The sequence below is a fragment of the Panthera tigris genome, chromosome D3 (assembly GCF_018350195.1).
Source record: "Panthera tigris isolate Pti1 chromosome D3, P.tigris_Pti1_mat1.1, whole genome shotgun sequence".
In the NCBI taxonomy this organism is placed as follows: domain Eukaryota; kingdom Metazoa; phylum Chordata; class Mammalia; order Carnivora; family Felidae; genus Panthera; species Panthera tigris.
The window spans coordinates 29,077,614-29,104,464 of NC_056671.1; the positions used below are offsets into that span (position 1 = coordinate 29,077,614).

Sequence of the window (26,851 nt, forward strand, 5' to 3'; positions counted from 1 at the left end):
GCAGCAGAGGCTGGCTGCTGGAAGTACGGGAGGTGCCCCTGCTCTGTGAGGCATTCACACAAAGGGGCTCCTGAAGGTCAGGGTCTTGGACACCTGGAGGGTTCCCAGGGCAGAGAGAGGAGGGGCCCCAGGAAAGCCGGGTCTGTGTGACCACTCTGGTTGCCCCACACCATGCTGACTCAGACTGCAGGGAGAGGGAGAGCTGGTAAGGTTTGGGGATCAGGGAGTGGCAATGTGGGTCTCGCTGTGTGGGGGGAGGGGTGCAGGGCAAGACTGTAGCCTGAACTGCTGCGCTGCCCTCCCCCACCATCCTGTCATTATCCTGCCCTTGCTGGGCCCAGCTGGGCATCTGCCCTTCCTGGCCAACTTTAAGCCTGTGTTCTCAACCCCAGCAGCCAGCATGGCCCGGTGCCCGAATATATCAGAGGCGGCCAGCCACAGGGCCATGGCTGGGAGGGTGCCTGGCTGGCCAGAGGGAAGCCTGCATTCCATGTGCTGCCCAACCAGGCCAAATGCTGGGACTGTGTCCATGCAAACCACATCAGATGTCCCGCCTGTGGCATGAGGCCATCTCCACTCAGGTGGCTGAGCCCCCATATGGGTCACTAAAGTTGACCTCAATGTGGTATCTGGCCAGAGGGCAGGAGACTTGCCAGGTGAGATCCCTGAGCTGCCAGCATTGGTCAGACCTCATGCCACACTGGGAGCTGCAGGGTGGGGTTGGGGAGAAGACTGGAGAATCTTGGCAGAATCTCCTGATCAAAAGAGCTGGGCATCGTGATGAAAAGAGACCTGCTGGGCAGAGGCAGGGAGATGGGAGGAGCCAAGATGGACAGAGGCCAGTGGGTGCCATAGAAAGGTAAGGGGTTTGTGGCCTGCCTGAGGGCCAGAAGCAGTGAAGACATTGGGGCGGGGGGGGGGGGGGGGTGCGGCAAATGGTCACAGATAAAAGGCCAGGCCAGAGCAGGGACTGCCTGCGAGGCCAGCCAGGGCTCTGGGCCAGGCACGCTCCCTTCCCTCTCCCCCACCTCCCTCAGCCTGGTGGGGAGGGCGGGCGGGTGAGAGTTTCCGGCTGAGGACAAGGAGCCCATTGAGGCAGACAGCAGGGCTCTGTGCAGGGCCAGACCATCTTGTTTGTGCCTGGTGAGGCCCTGCTGGAGCTGTGCCTGTGGCCCACTGCCCCTGGCCCCAGCCTCTGACCTCTCCCAGCCACACCAAACAGCTCGGTGCCCCCAAGTGTAACAGCAGTGGCCACTGGGAGCAGCACAGGTCAGCCCCACGTACAAGCTCCCTGTAGCCAAGGGACTCCCAGGCTGCTAGTTGAGAATGGAGTGGCCCAAGGTGGGTGCCCAATAAACTTGATAAAGAAATGATGGGCGGATGGACACAACCCACATCCAGCTTAGCCCCTGGAGAGCCACACGTGGGCTTCCAGGTTCTGCTTAGGTAGAGGAGTCTTGTGGGTGAGTGCAAGCTAGAAAAGGTCACACAAATTCTCTGAGGAAGGAACCTTGCAGGAGGAAGGTGAGATAGGAAGCAGGCAAAGCACAGGAGAAAAAAAAGGCACTTTATTAAGAAAGCTTTGGCCAAGCCCCTGCCGGGAGGAGCCCATCCTGGGGCACCCGGATGGGGTGGGAGCAGCCCTGCCGGGGGCCTATAAATACATCTCCTCGGGCTACTGGAGTTGCCCTTCGGATTCCCGCGGCATGTGGGGTGGTGGGAGGCCATCAAAACCAGCTCGACAGCTGAGGGGCCGGGGCTAGGGAGGCTGGGGCTGGGGGCGCAGGGAGGGGCAGTGGGGGGCCAGGCCGGGCCCCGGGGACGCTGAGCCCTTTGAGGAGCAGAGACCAGCTCTCCTCCCCAGGCTCCAGACAACCAGATGCCCTGAGGCCTGGCCAGGGAAGTAGCCCTCGGCTACGATCAAAAGCCCTCCAGCCAGAGGCGCCAGGCCTTGGCCAATGAGGCAGTCGAGACAGAAATGCTTCTGGCCTCGACCAATGAGAAGGCAGCCCCGGCCGAGTGCACTCTGGGCCCGTAAGAGGTGATCTCTAGGCCGAACCCTCCTGTCTTCGGCCTTTGAGACCCTGACTGGTCGGAGCCCTCGGCCAATGGGAAGGAAATCGCCAGCTAAGCTCCTGTCAGGCCTCGACCAATGGAATGGGGCCTTCCCGCCCGAGAGCAGTGCTCCAATCCAGGAGCCGCCGCTGGAGCCTGAGCCAATGAGACCCAGCCTCCCGCCTGGCTGCTCCCGTACGAAGCCCCAGGAGGCCGCCGTGCCCGGGCCGCCGCGGGGCGCGCCGGGCTGGCGCATTACGCGGGGTGGCAAGCAGCGCTTCTAAGCCTGGGGAATCTGCGGGCACGGCCGGGCTGCCGCCTGCTACAGGGTGGGCGCGCCCGCCCTGCCCAGGTCGCCCGCCGCTTCCCGGCTCTTCTTGCGCGGCGGCTTCTGGATGGGGGTCTTCTTCCTGGGGGTGTCTGGCGCGGGCGCGCCGGCTGCCGCCTTCTCGGGCCCCGGGGCCTCAAGCGCGGGGGACGCGCGGGCAGGCGAGGAGGGCAGCACCGATCGCTTGGCCTTCTGCGGCGGCGCCGGCTTCTCTCGGGGGCCCTGCGCGACCGTAGCCCCTTCGGCGCGGCCCAGGCTGCGAGTCTTGTCGCGCAGCTCCGCGGCCAGCATGGAGGCGACCTCGGGCGCTCCGCGCGGGGGACCGCCAGCGTCCGTGGGCTCTGAGAGGCCAGGGCCGCGGCCCCGCGCCCGAGCCCTAGGCGGCGAGGGGGAGGCGAGGGCAGGCCCCTCCTCCGCCAGCCCCGGGGACCGAGGCGTCGGGTCACGGGCCCGGGGACTGCTGGGCTCATCCGGCCGCGCCGACGTGTCGCTGGGCGTCCGTTTCCTCTTGGTGGGGCTGGGCGCAGCCTCGGGTCCCGAGAGTGGCGGAGAAGGCGCACCGGCAGCGGCGCCGTGCTTGCCGTGGATCCAGGACACCTTGGGCTTGGTGGCAGGGTCGGGTGGAGGCGGCTTCCTGCGCTCGGGAGATGGCGAAAGCGACAGGCCTCCAGCCTCGCCCCGGGCCCGGGCCGGCCGGGCCTCGCGCCGGGCCACGCGCGCATACAGCGCCCCGCCGGGCCCCTCCACGCTGGATGCCGACCGCTCGCTGTCAGAGGACGGGGGGAAGGGCGTCGCCTCCTCTGCGGAAGCCAGCGTGGTTACCAGCGCGGGGGATGACGCCAGTGCCTCCGAAGGGGATGTGGGGGGCTCCGCGTCCCTGCTCTCCGTTGCGGTCTCTGACAAGGGAAGAAGAGCTGGCAGTCACGGCCTCCACAGAGAGCTGGGCCATCCAGCCTTCAAGCAAAACCCTGCCTTTCCTCCTCTTCCCCGCCCCAGCTGATGCTCAGTCGCCCTGGTATCCAGACATGCCTGGCGAAATCATAGCTTCAACCACAAACTTAGTTCTGAGACCCAGGGTGTGAGGCCTGGTCCTGGGGAATGAAGGGCACGTTCCTGAGGCTGAAGCCCCAACCTGGGCCTGGCCTTGCATCCCTTCCCACCACATCCCCAAACCCGAGTGGGAGGGGAAGTCGGATCATCAGATATGATTCTGGAACACCTGCTAGGTGATTCATTATTCCTCATAAAGAGATAAGGTTTCTAAGGCTCAGAGAGGTTAGTCGCCTGCTCAAGGTCACCCAGGGGGATAGGAAAGGAGAGAGGCCAAGGCCATAGCTAGTCAAGCTCCTTCCAGGTGTTTTTGGGCCAAAGCTTCAGGCATAAGTGTGCCCCCATATCCCATAGACCCCTGCTCCTATCTCCTCTGCCATCTTCTACCCAGGCCCAGAACCTTCTCTATGAACGGTCTCCCAAAGAAGTGAATCTGGGCTGTGGCTAGAGACAGAAGAGCCCACCCACCTCCCCAGACCCTATCCCAGCCCAGCGCTGAGCAGCACAGAACCCCATTCTGCAGCCTCAGCTCTGTGTCCAACCCCTAGCTAGGAATATCACCACGCCCTTCCTCCCGTGCTGCCCGTCCCTCAAAGCACAGAAACCTTTTCAGCTGAAACATTTCACTGGGCTGGAGGGAGGCCCAAGCAGAGCAGTGCTCACCTTCATGGGGTACACAGTACACAGGGCCTTCATCAGTGGTGTCAAAGGAAGAGAAGGAGGCCCGGGAGGACCATGATGGAGAGGGCTGCTCCAGCCCTGAGGGTGGCTCCAGGAAGCTGCAGTTGAGTGTGTTATCCAGGTCGTGGTGGGCCACTGGGGAAGGAGGGAGGCACAGCTGCCAGGGGCCCTGCCCTGTTCCAGCCTGTGCCCTCACTAGCCCTCCTGCAACAAATGACAGAGTAACCAAGAACAGTCCTATCCTAAGACTGTGGGTGGAGCAGGCAATTCACCAGGCAGAGTGACACTAGACCAAAACAAGATGGGAGAATGGGTAGAAGTGAACTAGTAAAAAGAAATAAGGGGAAACAACGTAGTCAAAGGTGCAGGGTTAGTGTGTGCTGCTAGAGAGCTGAACAAGGATGGGCTGAAGCATTGGAAAGAGAGGACTGGAGAGAACACCTGGCTGGGACAGGCCATCAGGGCCTCCAAGCCATGTTTGGACCCTGCCCTGTAGGACCCAGAAAGACATGAGGTTTTTTTGTTTTGTTTTGTTTTGTTTTGTTTTTTTCCCAGCTCAAATGTGCAGTGGTGAGGCCACCATTTGGCTCAGCCCATTTCAGCAGACTGAACCCCCGGGGCCTAGCCCCAACAAGTGGGGGAATCTCAGAGGCCGGCTGGCCTATCTGCCTTTCACAGTTGTGATGTGGGGTCCAGCCCCACACCTGTGTCCACAGATCACACTCTGCTGAGTGGGCCAAGGGGTTTTCTCAGCTGTCACCATCTTTATCTCCCTTCATCTTCAGAAACAAATAGCAAAAAGGGAGTCCACTCCTGGTGTGTCGGTGCAGACGGAGAGAGTCTGCACGTGGAGTCCTGACTTAGGGTTGAGAGTCTGGAGACCAGCCTGCCCACTTTCCAGGAAGGACCCAGAGCACTGCAGGGGATCTAGGTGGGCAGGGGGGGGGGGGCGAGGAGTGCTCCCTGTGATAGGGCATTTCCATGCACAAGTTTCCCCTGCCCCAACCCCGGTTCACCTGCAGCTACCCACCAAGACTTCTAGTGCACTGCTACAGATTGTAGGGGTTCTGCCCACCAGCATGTCCACACACTCCAGATGCAATCACCGTCACTCACCCAGACAGGGCCCAAACCTCCCACATTTGCCTGCACACCAAGGACTCCGTCCTTCCTCCCCGGGCTCGCCTACCTCAGGAGACCCTCTTTCCATCCCTCCCCAGCCCACCCACACCAACACTCAAGGCCCGCATTTCCTACACCGACTCCTTCACACCCATTTCCCAACAGCCTCCTGCATCGGGAAGTGTTCCCCCAGAGACCCCGTGCGGATATCCTTACCTACAACCTTCGGCAGCTTCTGCCTGCGGAGCGGGATCCGGGGCAGCTTCATGCTGATGCGGCTGAAGCGCCCGCACAGTCGCTGCGGCGCCTTCTTCCTCCCGAGCGTGAGCTCCCTGCGGGGGCGGGGCCTGAGTAAAGGGGTGGGGCGGGGCCTGGATGGGACAGTTTGATCTCTGCTGGAGCCCAGACACAGGAAGGGCGGGGCCTGAGCTAAAGATAGGCAATGCCACACCCCCGGGCGGAGCAGGGGCCTGGAGCGGCCTAGGGAAGGGCGCGCAGTGCCACTGAGAGTTCGGCCTGAACCCGAGACAGCGGGACGACGTCGGGCCTCACCGGCGCGCCGGGTCCTTGCCGCGGCAGGCGCAGCAGCAGCCGAGCAGCGAGAGCAGCAGGCCGAGGAGCAGGGCAAGCAACGCCCCCGCGCCCATCACGCCCTTGCGCTGGTTGGTCTCTGTATGGGAGGGCACCGGGGTCAGCGTGGGTGCCGGTACCCCTTGCGTCCCCCTCAATACGATGTCCCCCTCGACCACTCACCCAGGCGGCAGGCACCAGTGACCGGGTCACACGAGTCCTCGTGGCAACTGCAGGCCTGGGCGCAGTCCACGCCATGGAGCCCAGGCGGACACGTCAGGTTACAGCTACGGGGACACGGGATCAGGGAGGGCCACAGCAGCCCCCCCACCCCATGATGCCACCTGCCTTCGCCCCTGCCGCGAGCCAGCCCGGGTTCCAGAGCCAGGTTCTCTAACTCCATTCTCTGGGGTTTGACGCCCACCACCACCGCCAGGCACACACTGAACGATCAATGTTTTGGAAATGATATGTTGCACAACCAGCGGGATGGGGTCTGGGAGACAGGGCCTGTGGTCACCCGGACTCAGTGTCCACTTCTGGGGCCGACTCTTGGGTGGGTGAGAAGAGGGGCTGCCAGACCAGGCTCTTGGCTATAAGTGGAGGTCTCTGCTTTGTCTGCACCAGCTTGGGGTCACCTCAGTCGTGCAGTCCTCAGGAGCCCACTGACCACAGGCCGAACTGGTTGCCAACCCCTTCTCTGAGCACGGGCTACACACCAGAGCAGGAAATGGCCCCAAAGAGTCTGACAGGACTCCCTAGCTGTGGTAAGCGGACCTAGGCTGAAGGGCCTAGTCTAGTCGGGTCTCAGTTAGTCGGTCACCATAGCAGCACCTGGGGTGTAGCTGGAGCCCTGTGAGGAGTACATATCCCCTAACCCCCTTTGGGTCCCTGGGCACTCACTGGGGCCCATGGACGCCGGGGCTGCACAGGCAACGCCCCGACTGGAAGTCGCAGTGGCCGCTGCCGCAATCGGCGCACACGAATGCACAGTCCTCGCCGTAAGTGCCATTGCTGCACTTGGTCTCGCACCTCGGAACGCGGGGAGAGGGAGTCAGTGGAAACGGAAGCAAACAAACCAAAAGCCCATATTGCGCTCCGCGGAGAGCATTCGGGGATTGGCGGGGCTGGGGCTGCGTGCCTGGGATACGTTCGGGCATGGGCTGCTTGCTCACCGGTCGCCGATCCAGCCCGCGTTGCAGCGCGTGCACTTGCCGGTGACGTGGTTGCAGGCATGCCCGTCGCGGCACGGCGGGCAGCGGTGGCCGCAGCCCTCGCCGTAGAAGCCGGTGGCGCATGGCTGGTCACACTTGGTGCCGTTCCAGCCTGGCTCGCATGTCAGGCAGCGGCCCTCGGCCACCGTGCAAGGCTGCTGGCCCTTGCACTGGCCGCATCTGGGGAAGGGGCGGGAGGCTAGGCGGGGCCCAGAGCCACCTCACCCCGGTCCCCTTCGGCGCTCCGCCCCCCTCCTCCCCTCCCCAGCCCGGGGCCCGAGCTTACCGGCGGCGGCAGCCCAGGCCGTAGAAGCCGGCAGGGCACGGCTCCCGGCAGTACTTGCCACGGTAGCCCGGCTCGCAGGCGCACGTGCCGTCCACAGGGTGGCAGCGGCCGCGAAAGCATTGGCAGTAGCGCTCGCAGCGCGCGCCGAATGTACGCTCGCGGCACTGGCAGCGGCCGCTCTGTTGCTCGCACGGCGATGTGTTGCAGGCGCACTGATTGTTGCAGCTGCGGCCCCACCAGCCTGCGTGGCACAGGCACGCGCCCGTCTGTGGGTCGCAGCGCGACGTGGCGCTGCAGTAGCACGCGCTGGCGCACTGAGCGCCCCACCAGCCAGGCTCGCAGCGACACGCGCCGCTCCGCGGGTGGCACACGCCGTGTTGGCACTGGCACGCATGCTCGCAGCGTGCGCCCCAGCGCCGCGCGTGACACGTACACTGGCCTGTCACATCCTCGCACTGCCCATGCGGGTGGCAGATACACAGCTCCTTGCAGTCGGGGCCCCAGAACTGGCGCGGGCACTCTGCAGGAGCGGACGGAAAGGGTGTGAGGCCAGGGTGCTCTCGAGGGAGCCCAGATCCAGCCAGAACCTACCCGCGTCCCGCCCTCCGCCTTTGGGGACCCTCCCCCCATGCTGGATTCCTTTCCCGGATCAGACCGCTCCCACTCACAGGCTCTGCCCCACTCCCCAGCGCCCACCCGGATCCTAGCTCACTGGTGTCGCAGTTGGCACCGAAGTAGCCATGGCGGCAGCGGCACTCGCCAGGCCGCACGCACACCTCATTCTCCGAACACGTGGAGTTGCCTTCGCACACCGCTGCGGACAAAACGGGTCTCAGCTGCCGCGTGTGATGCCCCCACACTATCCCCTCCTCCTCTCCGTGCCCCCACCCCCTGCCCAGGTCCCCAGTGTGCCCCACTCACCGACCCCACACTCGTCCCCCTGCTGCTTCCAGCCGGTGCAGCACGTGGGCTCCTGAGAGCTGCAGGCAAAGAAAGAGCTCCTGAGCCTGAGCCCCAACCCCTGTCCTTGCTAGGGCTCCCCAGCAACATCCACCCTGCCCTGGGGAGGTGGTTATGGAGGTCTTGCCATATGCCAGGTACTGTTGTAGGTTCAGATTTCCAGCAAATAAGACACACACTCCAGCCCTGGGGAGCAGACAATGGGAAGCCGCAGAGGGCAGACCACCAAGAGATCTAACCTCCAAGAACTTCTCAGTCCCTTCTATAAAGGGTCTTCCCTCCCCTCCCCATTCCACCTAACTCCTCTGTGATCCACCCCCACTCCAACTAGGCCTGAGAAAAGAACCCCAGGTGTCCCAGAATGGGCTGGTGAGAGAGGTCCTTGAGTCTCCAGGACCTGCTTAAAGTGACATCACTGGAGGTGGGGGTCCGGCCAGATGGGTGTCAAAATCTAGCTGTGACCTGGACAGCTGGGACTGGTGGGGCCTGACAGGCACACCTGGATACCCAGTTGGTGTCCACTCGGTGGAGGGGCAGGGCATACCCTGGGAGTCCTCCATGACAGCAAGGAAAGCAAAACAGTGAGGGCTCCAGAGCACAAGGGCAAGACTTGGAATGGAGGGAGGAGATATTAGAGCATCTACTTATGTGTTTTAAACATCTTATTGTAATTTTATTTGGTTTTACAAGGTACATGACGTTAGCTCAGTAGGAGGTAAATAACAGAACTGTTGCATTTCAGGATAGTACAGCCTCCCAAACCCCTGGGCACAAAAGTTTGGAGGCCCTGCCAGAGTGAAAGGTGCCACTCGAGAGGGCGAGTGGGGGTTCACAGGGGATGTGTCCACATTTGGGGAACAAAGGAGGCTGAGAAGAAGGAATGGACACTCAGGCTGCAGGTTCGTGGGTCCCAGCAGACCTAGAACTTCACCCAGATCCTGAAGTCACAGAGCAGCTATTGCTATTTGAGAAAAGGAGTATGCCCCTTCAGGAGTCTGATCTAGAACCAGGAAGTGGTGTTGGGAGGCAGTAAGGAGGAGGCGTGAGACCCTGGTGGGTGGGACCAGCTGGGAAGGGAAAGGCTGCAGATGTCCGTATTGTGCCCTTCAAAATGCCCCCTATCCTTTCCCCAGCAGAGAACAATGCCACACCTGGGATGCCCCCCCCCCGCCCCCAAACAGTTTGATTCTCCCTCAGTCCAAAGATGAGGAACCTTGGGAACAGGAATCATAAAATCCCAGCCTGCAAGGGATGGGCCCAGCTTATTTTCCACAAATGAAACTGGAAACCAGACCCAGAAACACAAAGCAGGCTTGGCTTTCCCGCACCCCTCACCAGGCTTTTCCACCCACCCAGCCTGGCCGCAGGATGCATACATGCCCATCTTCAGGGGAGAGCCAGGTCTGCCAGCCTATCACCCTCCTGCCTTTTCTGCCAGTTCTGAGCCCAGGTTTCTGGGTGGGGAGCCTCTGTAGGTGTCCCTTGTGTAGGCGGCCTTGCCAGCTGGCCAGCTGGGATGGTGATGGCCCTGGAAGCACTGACCACTTTCTGCCCTGGCCACATGGCTCTGTGGCTAGGAGTCTGGTGTTAGGGCCACACTAAGCTGGATTTGATGCCTGTGTGACTTTGGGCACAGAACTTAACCTCTCTGACCTTCAGACTCCTTATTTATAGAAAGGGGCCCATGGATCTGGCTGGAGTATTCGGAAAGCACAAACTAAGAGCTCAGCCAAGGCTGTAGTCTGCTCTCCAGTCCATGCTGTGCAGGCTCCAGGAAGCCCCCTGAGTTCACCTAAGTTCACCCCCACCATGGGAGGCACCCAGGTCCCACCCCAGCAGAGCTAACACCCTCTACCCCAGCAAGGAGGGAGCCCCATGGGAATTCAGCAAGAGCATGAGGAGGAGCCTATGGGATAGCTGCTTTTCCTTCTGGGACGGGTTGGCAGACAAGACAGGTGGCAAGCCCACCCTCTCAAGAACTTACAAAACTGAGATGAGGAGAAAAATGGCCTGGTGCAGGGGACAGTTCCCACACTCAAACTGTAAGTTGGTGAGACCCTCAGGAGCCAGGCTGCAGGTCGGGCCAGGCCCCTTAGCAAGCACGCCTTGCTTCGGGCTGCCCCCTCTAGAGATCACAGTCACTGTAAACAAAACTGCCATGATTCAAACCGTGTGATCTTGAACCCACAGCAAAGCACCCGTTTCAAAGAACTGAACTGCTTGCTCACTGTGCCAATGTCTGTCCTCATTCTCTCTCCAATCCAGCCTGGAGGCTCCTCTGCCCACCATCACCTGGAATCCCATACTCCCCTGCTTTCCACCTGCCCCGTGGACACCCCTCCTCTGGTTTCTGTCCCCCTCCTTGGCTTTGTCCTTACCTCTCCTCTGTCCACTCCCTCAGGATGCTCCCCTGGGTCACATCTAGATGAGGCACTGCAAATGCTCAGAGCCCTCTTTCCAGTGGGGCCCACCTCCCCAGACTGAACTCCTAGCCTCCCCCCAGAGGAGACTTCCCCATCTCAGGTAGCTCCATCCTTGCAGGTGGGGAGGCTGAAACCCCAGAGCACCCACTCTGTGGTGACTGAGACTCCACTCACAGCACACACCTGATTCATAGGGAACCATGCCGCTCTATTCTCCAAACTGGATCTAAGAAGGGATGAGCCACTTCTCCCTGCTCTGCCCAAGCCTTGTGAGAGCCCACCTCGCTCTCCCTGGTTTCTCCTGGATGACTTCCTAACTGGTTCTCCCTTTTACCCGCCTAAGTAAGCCCTGTTCATCTGCCACCTGGCAGCTGAACATGGTCAGATCCCACCCCTCCTGGGTGTAAAGCCCCTGGGGGCTCCCGTGTCCCTCAGAGAAAAAGACCCACTGTGGCCTGCCCATCCTCATTCTTCTCCTCCACCATCCTCCTCCGAGGCTCTGCCCCGCCCCCATGGCTCTTTTCTGCACTTCCAACAAGCCCTTTGCACTTAGAGCCTTGCCCCAGGCACTGCAGGGCTCCACCTCCTCTCCTGCAAACCTCTGACTACTCATCACCTCCCCATGGGTCTCCCTAGATCACCCTAAAGAATACAGCGCTCCCCAACTGAACACCTCCTACCCAGCACTTGCTAAATATCAGATGACTTTCTGTAAGTCTCCTCCACTGCGAGGACAGTGACATTTGTCCTGGCTGCTGTATGGCTGCTCCAATCACAGTAGGTGCATGGGATTTTACTGGCTGCCCATCCGCTCCCCTCTTCAGGTTCTCCTGCCTCTGGGGAAAAGGAACCGCGGGTGGGAGCCTTGGAAGGGTATTGAAAGAGATGGCCCAGACCCTGAGTGGACAGTGCCCAGAGTGGCCGTCCTTCCCATTAACCAGCTCCACACAAAATCAGTCTTCCCCTCTACACCCCATGAGGGGGACACCACCACTAACCCCATTTGACAGGGTCAGAGTCAGGCTCAGAGAGGTTAAGCGATTTGTTCCCAGTCCACACAGGCGGGGAGAGGTGGCATCTGGCTCCGAAATTCAACTCCGGGCTCTGGGCTACTGAAACAGGCCGCCTCATGGGGAGGCGTCCAGGCAACCGGACATGGAGCGAAGGGCTCAGGCTCCCGACAGCTTGAGCCTGCCACCGGATCCCCCAGCACGGAGCCCCATCGGGGAAGGAGGACTGAGGCGGAGAGACAAGGCCGTCAGCGATCGCGCCCTCCCCCTCTCCAGGCACGGCCCCGCCCGCCACTGCCACTGCATTCCTGGGGCCGGGGAGGCCCGGGAGGCGGCGGCGGCGGCGGCGGCGGCGTCGATGTGAAGCAGATGGCGGGCCAGGCCGGCCCCCGCCCCGGAGGCGGGGCTCACAGTGGGGAGGGGTCTGTGCGCCGCGGGATCCGAGCTCGGAAACCCCGCGCGGCCCCCTTGCAGCCCCTTGTCTGCGGCGACTGCCAAGCCCCCGGACGCGGCCTCCCATAGCCCTGCGGCTCAGGGCCCCCCGACGGAACCCAGACCGGAGTCCCGAGGCCGCCTCTCCAGCTTCCCACCCGCGCGGCGCCCCCCAACTTGCACCAAGGCACCCCCATACGCCAGCTCCTTGATCCCGAGAGCGGAGTTGTTCTTGACCTCGCTGTGGCCCCTGACCGGCCGACCAAGTCCTCTGACCTCTGCGCCCACTCCTAGCGTCTGTCCTCCGCTCTTTTCCCTCCAGGCAAGATCTTCGGCCCGCCGCTTTTCCGCGGGGCCTGCCCATTGCCTGTCCCACGCTGGCTTCCCCAACCGACACCTCGTGGCGTCCCGTCTGCGCGGCCCTTCCGCGCACCCAGAATCCCCACCGGGATTTCCACATCTTTCCGACCGTGGTGCACGTCATTGTCTTTTTGAATCCCGCTTCTGGTCCACTCTGAGCGCAGGCTCCTCAGTGCGAGCTCCATCACCATCCTCCTCCCACCCGCGCCTGCCTCTAAGATACAAATCTGTCCTTCCGAGTCCTGCCAGCCTCAAGATGCGTCGGCTCCCACCTCTCAGGAGTGCTGCTCCATCTCCACTCGGCCCTCACCCTCCCTCCCGCCTCGAGCCACACTCGTGCCTGGGGCCTTTGCACTTTGCACATACTCTTCCATCTGCTTGGAATGCCCTTCCCCGACTTCTCCCTATGGCCTTCACAACCTGGCCCAAGGGTTCCTTTTTCAAGGTCTGAAATCTCAGACACCGTCTGTCACCCTTCGGGGCGCCTACTGCACTCCGTTCTCCCATCGACTGACTTCTCGTCTGGGGTATCCTCGGATGCACCGTTGTGGCCCGGTGCCCAGGCTCGGCCTGGAGAGGAGTCTGCGTCGGCGAGGGCGGCGAAAAGGTCTAGAGCGTTTAGCTTAGGAAGGTCCCGGGTGCCCCCTCCCCTCGGCCCCTAGCGTCCCCCTCGACCCCCTCCCCCAGCCAGGCCGGGCTCCTACCCGGGAGCACGGCACACGTTGCGGCCGCGCGGGTTCAGCTCCTGGGACGCCGCGGGGCCGGGCAGCAGCCAGAGCAGCAGCAGCAGCAGCAGCAGCGGTGGCAGCAGCGGCGACGGCGGCCCCCCGGCTCCCCGGCGCCGCGCCGGCCCGGCCCCCCGGGGCCCTGCGCCCTCCATGCGGCGCGGGGCAGGCGCGGGGCGGGCGCGGGTGCGGCCGCAGCGAGAGCGGCCGGAAGCGGAGTGCGCGGCCGGGCGGGGGGCGGCAGGAGGGGCGCCGGGCCGGGCAGGAAATTCCACATCGGCTCCCTGATCCCGGGCCAGCCGCGGCCGGCCAGGCGGCAGCGCCCGCCCCGCGCGCCAGACCCCACCCTCCGGCCGCGCCACCGCCCCTCCGCGCGGCCCCCGCCCCCACGCGGCCGCTAGCAAACTTGGGGGCGAACTTGGAGGAGGCCCGCGGAGCTTTGAAAGAGGGAGGGGCCAGCGCGAGGGAGGGGGGGCGCCCAAGGAATCCCCTGTCCGCGAGCCTTTCCGCTCCCTCTCCAACCACCCACCAGAGAAGCTGCCCCTGCGCGTTCAATGCGCAGCCAGGCCCGGGGTGGGAAAGGGGGTGGGGATGAGGACGCAACTCACGGAAGCTCCCTCGTCCCCCAGGACCTCGGAACCGGCCGGGGGAGGGCGGCCCAAAGAGTGCCCGGGTCAAGGCCGCAAGCCGGCCTCTGCTCCCCGACGCAAAGCCCTTGTAGAGCTGGGTTGTTCTGTCGGCTCCTTCTGCTCACTTCGTGCAAACCTTGCAGAGGACAGCCGAACAGGATGCTTGAGGCCTATGGGTCAACTCGCTCTGGACTTGAGGCCTGGGCAACGGGTGTCTTCGTAGGTACGGACTGCACACGTACCCGGACAGTAGCATGGCCCAACAGTGGGCTCGGATAGAAGGTGGAGGTAAATGCAGGTGGGGGCAAAGGCAGAGGGAGGAGACGGGAGTATTCCAGGACTGAGACCCTGTAATCCTGTCCAGGGGTGAAAGGTGAGCCTGGTTGAAGAATTCTAATTGAGAAGGCTATTGGATCACCAGCGGAAAAGTCCAAAAGATGGAGTCAAGGGTGGAGGCCTGGGGGTTCCTGCATCAGGAAGAATGGGGGTGACAGCATAGAACGGAGCAGGGGCAGTTGGGTGGAGGGGGTGAGTTGAGAGGAACAGGGCCTAGGGGGACAGGGAGGAAGAGGAAATCTGGGCCCAGGAAGCAGAAGGGTGGCCAGTGCTCTGGGGCACAGACCCAATCACAGGACCCATGGAACAGGAAAGGTAGACAGGCCTGGGGGTGGAATAAAAGGGGGGCATCCTGGTCCCAGCAAAGATGAGCTTGTCTTTTGCAGACTTGGGAGTTGGTGGGAGGACCTGTGCAGGAGGGGGCACCTGTCTTCTCTTGAAGAGCAGGCTGAATACAGACTCCCTGAGGAGGGAGAGGCAGTGTCCTTCCTCACTTATGTGGAGGTGATCCAAGTAGAAGGTGGCCCAAAGGAGGGACTTGGAAACATGGCCATTGGAAGGCCCAAGACTGTGGGCATCACCAAGCTGGCTGGAAGGGAGACCTGTCCAGGGCAGGTCAGAGGAGGGTGAGATGGGAAGAGCAGGGTAGGGAGCTTCAGGGGTTGGGGCCCTTCCCTCAGCCTTGCTGGTGAAGGAGGGAAGCCAGAGGCAGGTGAGCTGGGTGGACTGGAAGGGGAAGTTGCACCCCTGAGATCACAAACACTTCTTGGAGACAAGTAAACAGGCTGACCACTTGTGGGCAGCTCCGCCTGGGCACGGCCCTGACCTCAGAAGCACCCTCCCAGTGCTAGGGCCCTTCCCATGGAGGCCCCTGTAGCCTGCCAGCAACAGAGGCCAAAAGAGGCCCATGTGGCTGCAGGGTCTACCCAGCAGCTTGTGGTAGCCCAGCTCCTGGCTTTAGAGGCACAGGCCCCAGGGCTTTGGGCATTCACCCCAGCTGGGCTGAGTTCATGTACAGATATCTCAAACTCCATCCTCTTCTTTCCCTTCCCTCAGAACTGCTTGCCACCCCCAAATTCCCACCTCTGGGAAGGGCACCAGCTGGATGATGCCCCCAATCCATGCCATCAGCAAGACTTCATGAATGTTTCAAATCTCTACCTACCCATCAGTTTATGATCCAGAATAGTCTTTCTAATCACATCTGACTGCCCCCCACTGCCCGCAGAACTGTCCCTAGCCTCATCTCACTCAAGACCCACAGTCCCCTACATGTGTCCCATCATGGCCACCTCCTAGTCGATGTCAAGTTCAGGTGTCAAGTGCAAGGCCCATGTCTGTCCCAGCCACCACATCCCTATCAGGAGATGGAGAAATGCGGGTGAGTGATCATCCCTATGGCTGGCCTGGTGCCCTGTGGAAGCTGTGGGTTCACAGGAACCCACAGACTAACAACCACACAAGACACACCATGGGGTCCAGAGCCTGGGCCTACCCATTCCAGCCAGGATGGCTTCCCTGGGGTACTTGAGAGGGTGAGGATTTTGCAGACAGAGAGGGATGAGCATTGAGCTGAGTGAAGGTATGAATGCTGGGCCTGAGAGCCTGCCAAGCTGGAGAGCCCAGGCTGCCTAGGTCCTGAGACAGGAGGTGGGGGGGGGGGTGGTGGGGGGTGGTGGTGGATAGCCATGAATGCCTCCACATGGGACAGTGGCAAGACTCCTTTCAGGACTTGCGTCTACCCCATCCCATGCTCCACAGGGCCTCACAGATCCTCCTTTCCTCCCCTGAAGAGCAGAGGTCTCTTATAAAGCTGTGGCCGCACCTTGATGGCTCTGGGTAGGGGGATGGAACCAGCAAGCCCGGGGGACAGCAGAGGGGGGTTGGCATTTCTGGTGCTTCTCCTTCCCAGAAACTCTGGGGTCTGTAGGAACTGCCTCCCTGGCCTGCAAGGTAGTGGCAGAGACAGGAAATGCTGGGTTCCTACTGTGAGCCCCTAAAGGAGCAGGGGAGAGGACACTGAAGGATGTGGCCATCCTGTCCCATTAGAAGTGACCCATTAGGGTCAACACTAGGATTGCCACCCGAAGCGTAAGGGCATGAGATCATGTTGTGGTCAGGGATTGGGGGCATATTTGCACAGGAGTACCCGAGCCCCAAGAGACAGCTATGAAGATCATACATATGGTGTTGAGCAGCACAGCAATTCCCACTGGCCTCACCCCACACCCCAAAGTCTTTAGGGTACCTGGATCCTACCCTCTTCCTTCCATCAAGTAGCACACACTGCCTCTCTGCTCTCTTCCATCCACGACAGGGTGCCAGCTGCCTCAGGCTCTGGGCAAGGCACTGGGGTACAGAAAGAAGCCCCAGTTGTCCCCATGCTCTGCCCGGGAGACTTGGGAAGTCACAGATCACCAGCAGGGTGTTGCTGGCAGGGAGGCCTGCCGTTGGGAGTTTGCAAGTACAGAAACTACAGCAGGAGGGAAGGATGTTCAGGTAGAAGCTCAGCTGTGGAGAAGCCAGGTTGGTGCTGGAAGCTCAGCCCATTCGCTGGTGGCCCAGAGAGGTTCCCATCCGCTGTAGCAGCATGACCCTTGAGACGGTGTGCTAAGAACTCAGCTAGCTAGTGAACCTACAGGAAATGCAGCTCTCCCGTTCCTATCCTGGCCACACTCAGATCCAGCAAGCTGGGGGAAGCCTATCGTGACTGGGCTTCCCTCCCCAGGCATGGGGCAGTTTTCTCAATGTCAGGCTGGGCTTTACTTGGGGCCAAGAGATTGCTAATCGAGGTGGACCCAGGTTCAGAGAAGAGCACTTCACCAGAGAAGGTGCTCCAGCAGGCCAAGCGACCACTTGTCAGCAGACCAGGGTAGGTTTCCAGGTTTCCCAGTAACAGCCTCTCTAGCTGGGGGTGTACTGTGCTTCTCCCTCAGAGGGGGGCTCCTGGCTTCCCACTGCCACTCAGCAGCTCTGACCCTGGGAAGCCCGGTGGGGCAGGCTTGCACAGGCTATGAAAGGAGTGTGGCCATGGCCATAGAAAAACAATTCACACCTTTTGTAAGAGGATTTATTTCATTTGTCAACAACATAGGGTCAGAAAAGCCCAGCTGTAGGGGATCTTTTTTATTACTAGAACCAGTCTCGGGCAATTCTATGTATCTCTGTTCTCTCTCCAGGGAGCTTGCAATAGCTCAAACCCCCAGATGCCAGGCAGGCAACGGGCTCACTCCACCCCCTCCCTGCCCACGGAAGGGGGCGCAATGTGCCCGGGCCCCCTCACCCGTGAGGCCAGTTCCCAGGTCCCTTTGGAGAAGGGTGCCTTCTCAGCCCAGCAGGGACTAGAACCAGGGACTGGGGAGGCCAAGACAGCTGGTGACGCCACACCCTGTCCGAGCTGAGGAGGAGTGGGCCCAGTCAACTCCTCCAGAGAACCAGAGCCCTCTGTAAGCATTCCCCAACGTAGGGTAATTACAGCCACAGATCTGCAGAGCTCCCCAAATAACTGCTATGGGCCGGCAGGCAGGCTGGTGTGAAGGATAGGTGGCAGGAGCCAGCAAGCAGGCGGTGCCAGCAGGAAGGACCACTTGAGGACCCGCTGCCCTCAGAGCTCCTGCCACCTTCCCTCTGACACCAGGTGCCGGAGCCCTAGTCCTCACTCGAGTTGTCAAACTCCTCCCAGTCAGACACACTCATCACCTCGGAAGCAAAGTCCGGGTCGGCCTGGCTGCGGTCAGGGGTCCCACGAGGCGGCTCGAGGAGCAGGGAGCGGGGCAGGGTGAGCACACAGGCTGCCAGGCCCGAGATGGAGTTGTCCAGCTGCGGCCCCTCCTCCCAGCAGTCCTTCTCCACATCGTAGATGTGCACATAGCCTGTGCGGCTGCCACGGTTGTGAGAGCGGCCACCCAGCACGTAGATCCTGGTGTCCAGCACAGCGATGCCAGGCTCACCGTGTCCAGCTGGGAGAGGGCAGACGGACGACCACTGCCCAGACGTGCAGCTGTAGCAGGCCACCTGCAAAGCCAAGGTCAGAGTAAAGCTGGACACCTGCTGGGACAGAGCTGCCAGCCTGTCCTGGGCCAGCTGGGCAGGGCGGCACTCTCAGCCAGGCCCTGGATTCAGATCAAGGCTGAGGGATGCAGCCAGGCTATGTGTAAACCCGGCTCCCCTGGAGGAAGAATTTGGGGCCAGCGTCAAAATGTCCTGTCCATGGACCAGGCTCTGCCCTGCCTCCAGGGCCCTCAGCCAGCCTGTGGCCCCAGGTGTGTGGGCATCTCCCAGTTGGCACACTGGCATGCTGTTCTTCTCCAAGGTCTTGGGTTCTCTCCCCTCCATAAGACTGAAACTGACTGAGGACAGGGACCCCAAGTAACTGCCCCACAAAGTACCCAACACAGAGGGAAGTGCAGATAAAATGTGGAAATAGTTAACTTGATGACTAGAGATGACCATCAACGTTCTCATGTCTCCAAAATTACCCCAAACAGTAAACAAATACATGGGAAAATGTTCAACCTATTAATAATCCAAAAAATGTAAAATAGGAGTTAAATTTGTCCCTGACAACAGGCAGCCACTGGGGGAAGAAAAATCACAAGATCCAGTGCTAGCAAATGTGTAATGAAGCCATACTACTGCGCATTTGACACTCCACGACAGCTATTTGGCAATGTGTACTAAGAGCCACAAAAATCTTACTTTTTGACTTAATAATCACACTCGGTTCTCCAGCTGTGGTTGGCAGAAAAGTGACCCTCCAAAGATGTCTATGCCCTAAATCTCTAAAATCTGTGTTACTTTACATGCCAAAAGGGACTTTGCCAACGTGCTTAAGGGTTTGGATCTAGAGATGGGGAGGTTATCCTGGATATTGTGGGTGGACCCACCTAATTGCACAAGTCCTTGAAAGGAGAGGGGAGAAAGTCTAACACGAGAGAAGTCAAAGGACAACCTGCCATTGCTGGCTGAGGATGAAGCGGTCCCATGCCAGGGAATGCAGAGGCGACCAGAAGCCAAGAAGGACCTTTAGCCGACAGCCAGAAAAGAAACAGGGACCTCAGTTCTACAAACGCGGGTAACCGAATTCTGATAACCTGAGTGAGCAAGGAGCAGATTCTTCCCAAGGGCCTCTATAAAGGACAGATACCCTGATGACACCTGGATTTTAGCCCAGTGAGACCGCAACAGACTTAGGACCTAGAAACTGTAAGAATACACTTGCTTATGTTGTTTTAAGTGATTAAGTTGGTGGTGATTTGTCATGGCAGCAATAGGAAACTAATCCACTATAGCCCAGGGGTTCTTACCACTCAAGACCTATTAAAACAGATTTGCTCAGGGGCACCTGAGTGGCTCAGTCAGTTAAGCATCTGACTTTGGCTCAGGTCATGATCTCACAGCTTGTGAGTTCGAGCCCTGCGTCGGGCTCTGTGCTAACGGCTCAGAGCCTGGAGCCTGCTTTGAATTCTGTGTCTCCCTCTCTCTCTTCCCCTCCCCGGCTTGCACTCTGTCTCTCTCAAAAAAAATAAATAAACATTAAAAATAAATAAATAAATAAATAAAAACAGATTTGCTGAGCCCTGCCCCCAGAGTTTCCAATTCAGTGGGTCGGGCATGGGTCTGGCGTGGGTCCTGAGAACCTACATTGCTAACAAGTTCCCAGGTGACTGGATGCTGGTAGTCTGGGACCACGCTTTGAGAAGAATGGCTCTCACCTAAGGAAATAATCCAAAATACCTGAAAAGTTCTACAAAGCAAATATTACTTATGTTACTTGAAATAGTTAAAACTTGAACCAATCCAAATGATGCATCAACGTGACAGAATTCTGCAGAGCCACTGAGGTAGAAGAGGTGGCTATGGAGATCAAGAATTAAACTGGAAAACAGCCATAACAAACTTTAGCCAGAAGCAGAATGGAATGCTCTTTACCTACAATTAGGTGGAAACTATGCACGGGTAGGACTAAAAAATAGTGGCACTGATCTGGATTATGGGTGCTTTTCCTCACCCTTATCCATTATTCAAACATTTTGCAAGGTGGTTATATTAATTTTATAATTAATGTTTTTAATAATAAAAACAAATGAAAGTACCCTGTACGATACTATAATGGTGGATACATGTCATTTTTCCAAACCCATAGAATGTACACCACCAAGAGTGAGCCCTAATGTAAACTTTGGACTTGGGTAACAACACGTCACCGTAGGTTCACTGACTGTAACAAAGGTCTCACTCTGGTGGGGGATGTTGATAGTGAGGAGACCATGTGTGCGGGGGTGGGGGTATATGGGAAATCTCTGTACCTTCTGCTCAATTTTGCCAAGAATCTAAAACTGCTATAAAAAATAAAGTCTAGGGGTGCCAGGGCGGCTCAGTCATTAAGTATCTGACTGGCTCAGGTCATGCTCTCACAGTTCGTGGGTTCAAGCCCCGCGTCGGGCTCTGTGCTCACAGCTTAGAGCCTGGAGCCTGCTTTGAGTTCTGTGTCTCCCTCTCTCTCTGCCCCTCCCCTGCTCAAACTCTGTCTCTCTCTCAAAAATAAGTAAACATAAAAAAAAAAAAAAAGTCTATTGGGCACCTGGGTGGTTTTAAGTGTCCGACTCTTGATCTCAGCTCAGGTATGATCTCACAGTTCATGAATTCGAGCCCTGAGTCTGGCTCTGCACTAATAGCACAGAGCCTGCTTGGGATTCTGTCTCTCCCTCTCACTACCCCTTCCCCACATCCACTCTCTCTCTCAAAATACATAAACTTTAGTAAATAAAGTCTATTTTTTAAAAAGGCATACACATTACAATTAATTTTTCATCCATAACAATTAAAAGGGATGGGAATAATGTGTAGGTGGGCAGCCCAGCTCTGCTCACCTGATGCACGTCCCTCCTGTAGCCAGCATCATTGTTGCTGCCCCCAATCACATACAGCTTGTCCAGGAGAGTGGCCATGCCGTGCCAGGCCCGCCGCACAGGTCCGTCCGCCAGGCTGTGCCAGGTGTTGCTGTCTGGGTCATAGCAGTGTGTCTCCTTTAGGTAGTCCTCCCCTCTGCGGCCGCAGGTAATGTACATCTTCCCCTCCAGCGAGGCGCCCGCGTGGGCATACACCTGCTCAGGGCCACCAAGAGAACCGGGACAGTGGGAAGGGGGCAAGAGGGCCATGAGGGAGGGCAACCAGGAGCCCTTGCCAAAGCCACTCATACCCCCAAAGCTGCCCCATGCCTCATGGCATCCCAACTTCCACCTCACGTTCTGCAAGCATATTCCCTGATACAGTCCAAGTCATCCACCCCGACCTTACTCCAACAGGGGACAGTCTGTGGACCCAGAGGTAACTCTGAGTTTCTACAAGGTGGAGAATGGAATCTCTCTTTCCCTTGCCCCTAAAGGAGATGTCTGCATGGGGGGCCCAAAGCAGTCAAAGCACAGCTTTCAGAGCCAGACACAGGAGAATAGATAGCACTTCTGGGACTGCCTGACCCACGCTCAGTGCCCTCCACCTCCCCCCGCAACCCCACACCCCCACTCCCAATGGCCAGCCAATCCTCCAGGACTGCTGACCCCACTTTCCAAATCTGTTCACAAATAATATATAATGACATGATGAGGAAAAAAGTGAGATGCAAAATCAACACCAAGAATAATGCCATTTTAGTGATACTTATGTGTGGAGGAGGAAAATACACCACCCTGCTTTTGATTTTGGTCTTCAGCCTTATGCATGCACCCTGGCAGAGGATCTCCTCCCTGCCCCGCCAGCTGGACTCCTCACACTGGTCCCTACCACATCCTCCTCTCTCCTACCCACTCACTCCACCCACCCTGAGCAAGGCCCTTCATGCTGGGCCCATGGGCCCCAAGGCAGAGCACTGTGTGTTTTAGGGGTAGAGGAGCCCCATGGGGTGTGGAAGCTCCAGAGTTGTGTTACAGAGCCAGTCACTAACATTCAGGTTGTGTGGAGACACAGTAAAGGGCTGGAGAGGTGGACAGGGTGGAGAACAGGGGAGAGAGCACTGGGCAGGACATATACCAAGGGTCTGGGTCTTCTCCCATCAGTGGTAGGGGTTGGGAGGTTTTGGTGCTTTTTTAAATTAAACTTTTCATTTTGAAGTGTAGATTCACATGTAGTTGTAAGAAATAATACAGACCATATGTACCCTTTACCCAGACTCCCCAGTAGTAAGAGCTAGTATAACTGTAGCACAATAAACACAACCAGGACACTTATGTTGACATAGTCAAGACACAGGACATTGCCACTTCCACTAGGATTTGCCAATTTGTAATCCTGTTGCCGATTTGTAATCACACCTATGTCCCTCGCCCCGATTTCTGGTTGTTAGCAATAAACCGATATAAATATTTGAGTACAAAATTTTCATTTCTCTGGGGAAAATACCCAAGATATTGGAAGTCAACTTTTTTTTTTTCAACGTTTTTTATTTATTTTTGGGACAGAGAGAGACAGAGCATGAACGGGGGAGGGGCAGAGAGAGAGGGAGACACAGAATCAGAAACAGGCTCCAGGCTCTGAGCCATCAGCCCAGAGCCTGACGCGGGGCTCGAACTCACGGACCGCGAGATCGTGACCTGGCTGAAGTCGGACGCTTAACCGACTGCGCCACCCAGGCGCCCCGGAAGTCAACTTTTTAAAGACACTGTGAAGTTCTTTCCCAGTGTAGCTGTGCCATTTTACATTCCCACCAGCAACGTATGAGAAACCTAGCTTCTCAGCATCCTTGCCAGCACTGGGTGTTGCCATTTTTTAGTCCTCTTTTTTAGTTTCTCTGATAGTTGGTTTTCTCACTATGAATTTAATTTGAGCTTCCCTAATGGCTAATGATGTTGCAAATCTTCTCATGTGCTTGTTTGCCATCTGTACATCCCCTCTGTACTTTTGCTGAAGTCCATTTTATCAATTTTTCTTTTTACGGCTCATCCTTTGGGAAAGGTCAAGTCCAAGTCCTTGTTGCCTAGCCCTAGATCCCAAAGATTTTCTTCTACTTCTCTACTTTCCCCCAATAAATATAGCTCTTTGTTTTACATATAAGCCCATAAGGCATTTGAGTTAATTTTTATATAAACTATGAGACTTGGGTTGATGTTCACTTTCTTTGCCTATGGATGTCCAACTGCTCCAGCATAATTTGTTGAAAGATTATCTTTCCTCCATTCAATTGCTTCTGCATCTTTGTCAAAATTCAGATGGGCATTTTGTGTGGGTCTATTGTGGGTTCTCCATTCTGTTCCACTGATCTATGTGTCTATCCCCCTGCCAATATCATGGTTGTGACTACCATAACTATGTAGTTAAGTGTTGAAATCAGGCAGATTGATTCTTCCCACTTTATTCTTTTACACAATGGAGGTATTCTAGGTCCCATATATTGATATGGGAAGAACTGACATCTTTATTATTTGAGTCCTCCAATCCATATACATGGTATGTCTCCCCACTCATTTACATCTTCTTTTATAACTTTCATTAGTATTTTATAATTTTCAGCATATCAATCCTGTAAGTGTTAAATATATACTTATGTATTTCATTTTTTTGAGCAATTGTAAATAGTATCATCTTCATAATTTCAGTGTCCACGTTTATTGCTAGTACACAAAAATGCAATTGATTTAAAAAAATTTTTTAATCTTTATTTATTTTTGAGAGACAGAGAGAGAGAGAGAGAGACAGAAGGAGCAAGCGAGCATGAGCAGGGGAGGGGCAGAGAGAGGGGGAGACACAGAATCTGAAGCAGGCTCCAGGCTCTGAGCTGTGAACACAGAGCCTGACATGGCGCTTGAACTCACGGACTGCGAGATCATGACCTGAGCCAAAGATGGATGCCTAACTGACTAAGCCACCCAGGCACTGTGCAATTGATTTTTTTATGCTTATATCTTATATGCTTTTATCTTATATCTTGCAATTTTACTGATCTCACTTATTAGTGCTAGGATTTTTTTTTTTGTATATTCCTTTAGATTTTTGACAATTTATTGATTTGTAGGGTCAGTTTTATTTCTTTCTTTTCAAGCTGCATGCGTTTATTTTCTTTTCTTGCCATGTTTCCCTGGCTAGACCCTCCAGAACTATGATGAATAAGAGTGGTGAGAACAGACATCCTTGCCCTGCTCCCCAACTTAAGAAAAAAGCATTCAATTCAGTCTTTCACCATTAAACACACTACTAGCAGTAGGATTTTTATAGATGTTCTTCAGCAAGTTGAAGAAAAGCATCTCTATTCTAAGTTCCTGAGTTTAATCACGAATGGATGCAACATATTGTCAAATCCTTTTTCTGCTTTGACTGACATGTGATTTTTTAACATGGTCAAGTATGCGCTGATTAAATTTCAAATACGGAACTAGCCTCCCATCTCTGTAATCAATTCCATTTTGTCATGTATTTATTGGAGGGGGTTAATTGTATTAGCTAACATTCAGTGAAGGATATTATATGTATATGAGAGATATACATGTGAGAGACTTGAGAGATTTGTCTTTTTTTGGTACCATCTTTGTCTGGTTTTGCTATCGATATTAACCCCGTAACATAAATTGGGAAGTATTCCCTCCTTTTCCATTTTCTAGAAAAAAAAATTCATGCAGATTTGGTATTAGCTTTTCTTTCAATGTTTAGAATTCCTCAATACTACTAGGCCTGGACATTTCTTTCTGCGAAGTTTAATTTTCTTACCAGGTATAGGGCTATTCAAGTTATCTATTTACTTTTGAGTCAGTTGTGTTAGGTTGTATTTTGGGGGAATTAGTCCATTTCATCTGTAATCAAGTTTACATGTGTAGAGTTGTTCATAGTATCATCCCCCTTATCATCCTTTTGAAGTTTGCAGGGTTGTAATTATGTCCCGTTATATTCTTGATATTTTAAATTGTGTCTTCTCTTTCTTCTTTCTCAAACTTACTAGAGGTTTGTCAATTTTGTTGATCTTGTTAATAAGATGCCAGTTCTTTATTTTGTTGATTTTCTCTATGATTTTACTGCTTTTAACTTCTAATTTCTGCTCTTTGATATTTCTTTTCTTCTGCTTGGTTTGGCTTTATTTTGCTCCCCCCCCCCAAATTCTTTTTTTTTTTTTATTTTTTTAACGTTTATTTATTTTTGAGACAGAGAGAGACAGAGCATGAACGGGGGAGGGTCAGAGAGAGAGGGAGACACAGAATCGGAAGCAGGCTCCAGGCTCTGAGCCGTCAGCCCAGAGCCCGACGTGGGGTTTGAACTCGTGGACCGCGAGATCGTGACCTGAGCTGAAGTTGGACGCTTAACTGACTGAGCCACCCAGGCGCCCCTCCCAAATTCTTAAGATAGGAGTTTGTATAAATGATTTGAGATTTACTTCTTCTCTAACATATGCTTTCAGTGCCACAAATTCCCCTCTCAGCACAGCTTTAGCTGGATGCCACAAATTTTGACATGCTGCCTTTCCATTTTCATTCACTTCAAGGTATTTTTATTATTCCCCTCTGACCCATGGATTATTTAGAAGTGTGTTGTTCAGTTTCCAATGATTTGGAGATTTCTGTTGGTGATTGCTAGTTTGAGTCTATTTGAGTAGGAGAACACACTGTAGGATTTCAATTTTTATACATTCATTGAAGTTTGCTTCCCATCGGTGTTACCAGCTGTCAGCGTCTTTACTTACAAGTATGAGATATATGAGGCAAAAAGAAAACCCAGGGAACACATTAGTGTGTGGTGTTGTCCTCAGTTCTTGAGATCTCTAGCTGAACTGCCTTCTCTCAACCATTCCGAGTCTTAAGTTTATGTATAATGCCCAGAGTTTTGAGTTGTACTTAGCACAGAGGAATCAAGAAGAATGTATCTACTCTATCTTCCTAGAAGTGTGAATTCTCTTGGAGGGGTTTTTTAAGTGAGTAGAGATCCCTGCAGAGATCTCCTTTTTCTCCTCTGGAACACAGGAAGGCAACACTCTGCCTGCTGCTGGGGCAGAGAGTTCATGGTCTGTTGGGGGCATGTCAGCAACCAGTTCTTAATGATGCCATGTTGGTGGGACTCAGCATTATGAGGATCCCTAAGAAACAGGTGAGAGGACATGACAAATGGATGGGGTTGTGTGACAGCTTTTTCCTCTCGGCCATTTGCTATGTCTGAATGTGGGTTCTGAGTTGGCAATGTGGACTGCATAGCTGCCTTCTCTGGGACCTGTGGGCCCCCTTTGCTCACAGGAGAAAATCCCCTGTTCTCTGGCAGGCTTCTCGTCTACCTCCTTGGCTGCCCCTCCACAACCTTCTCTTCATCCCTGCTCCTCTGAGCTCATCACAGCTGTTCATGTGCACACCATCATGTCCTGACAAATCCCCCACATTTCTATTTCCCCTGAGCTCACTTTTAATGCCAAACTGACATTTCCAATTGCAATATTTATCGTGTCCTAGATGAAACCTTTCCTTTTCTTTTTCATTCCCAAACTCATTTGTCTTCTTGGTCTGCGGCCTGGTCATCAGCACAGGTGCTCAAACCTGGCACCTGGGCATCTTCCATGATCTATCCCCTTTCATTCTCTAACATCTGATCCATCAGCAAGTCTGGTCAGTTTACTTCCAAACTACACCTCGAACCTGCCCATCTCCCTCCTTCCCCATAGCCTCCACCCTAGCACAAGCCACAGTGGCCCCTACCTGGACCACCTGAT

The 26,851-nt window shown here is 56.1% G+C and overlaps 2 protein-coding genes across 4 annotated transcripts in view; both read right to left on the reverse strand.

Annotated features, from left to right (window-relative positions):
- Positions 1-1,550: 1,550 nt before the first annotated feature.
- On the reverse strand, positions 1,551-13,371 carry SCARF2 (scavenger receptor class F member 2). 2 transcript variants are annotated; one of them, XM_042962612.1, is made up of 11 exons: positions 13,196-13,371; positions 8,228-8,286; positions 8,019-8,120; positions 7,307-7,826; positions 6,982-7,200; positions 6,710-6,838; positions 5,990-6,093; positions 5,789-5,906; positions 5,453-5,568; positions 4,097-4,249; positions 1,551-3,279 (listed from the first exon to the last, which is right to left on the reverse strand). In XM_042962612.1, the coding sequence occupies exons 1-11, from the start codon at positions 13,369-13,371 to the stop codon at positions 2,378-2,380; spliced, it is 2,598 nt and encodes an 865-aa protein (XP_042818546.1). In that variant the 3' UTR covers positions 1,551-2,377. The 2 variants fall into 2 exon arrangements, with proteins under 2 accessions (XP_042818546.1, XP_042818545.1); XM_042962611.1 differs by having other exon boundaries at positions 5,453-5,583.
- Positions 13,372-17,233: 3,862 nt separating this feature from the next.
- KLHL22 (kelch like family member 22) overlaps positions 17,234-26,851 on the reverse strand; it is a 41,736-nt gene continuing 32,118 nt past the window's right edge. For both annotated transcript variants that reach the window (XM_042961962.1, XM_042961963.1), the window contains exons 6-7: positions 21,054-21,287; positions 17,234-18,195 (exon numbers count right to left, since the gene is read on the reverse strand). In XM_042961962.1, the coding sequence (XP_042817896.1) occupies positions 17,830-18,195; positions 21,054-21,287 (600 nt within the window). In that variant the 3' untranslated portion in view covers positions 17,234-17,829. The remainder of the gene's footprint in view (positions 18,196-21,053; positions 21,288-26,851) is intronic.

Coding starts and splice junctions, on each gene's coding strand:
- SCARF2 (XM_042962611.1), bottom strand. CDS start 13,371: ATGGAGGGCGCAGGGCCCCGGGGGGCCGGGCCGGCGCGGCGCCGGGGA. Junction 6,094..6,709: donor CCCGGCGTCCATGGGCCCCA/GTGAGTGCCCAG, acceptor GTGTCCCCGTAG/CTGTAACCTGACGTGTCCGC. Junction 4,250..5,452: donor GAAGCTGCCGAAGGTTGTAG/GTAAGGATATCC, acceptor CTCCTTCCCCAG/TGGCCCACCACGACCTGGAT.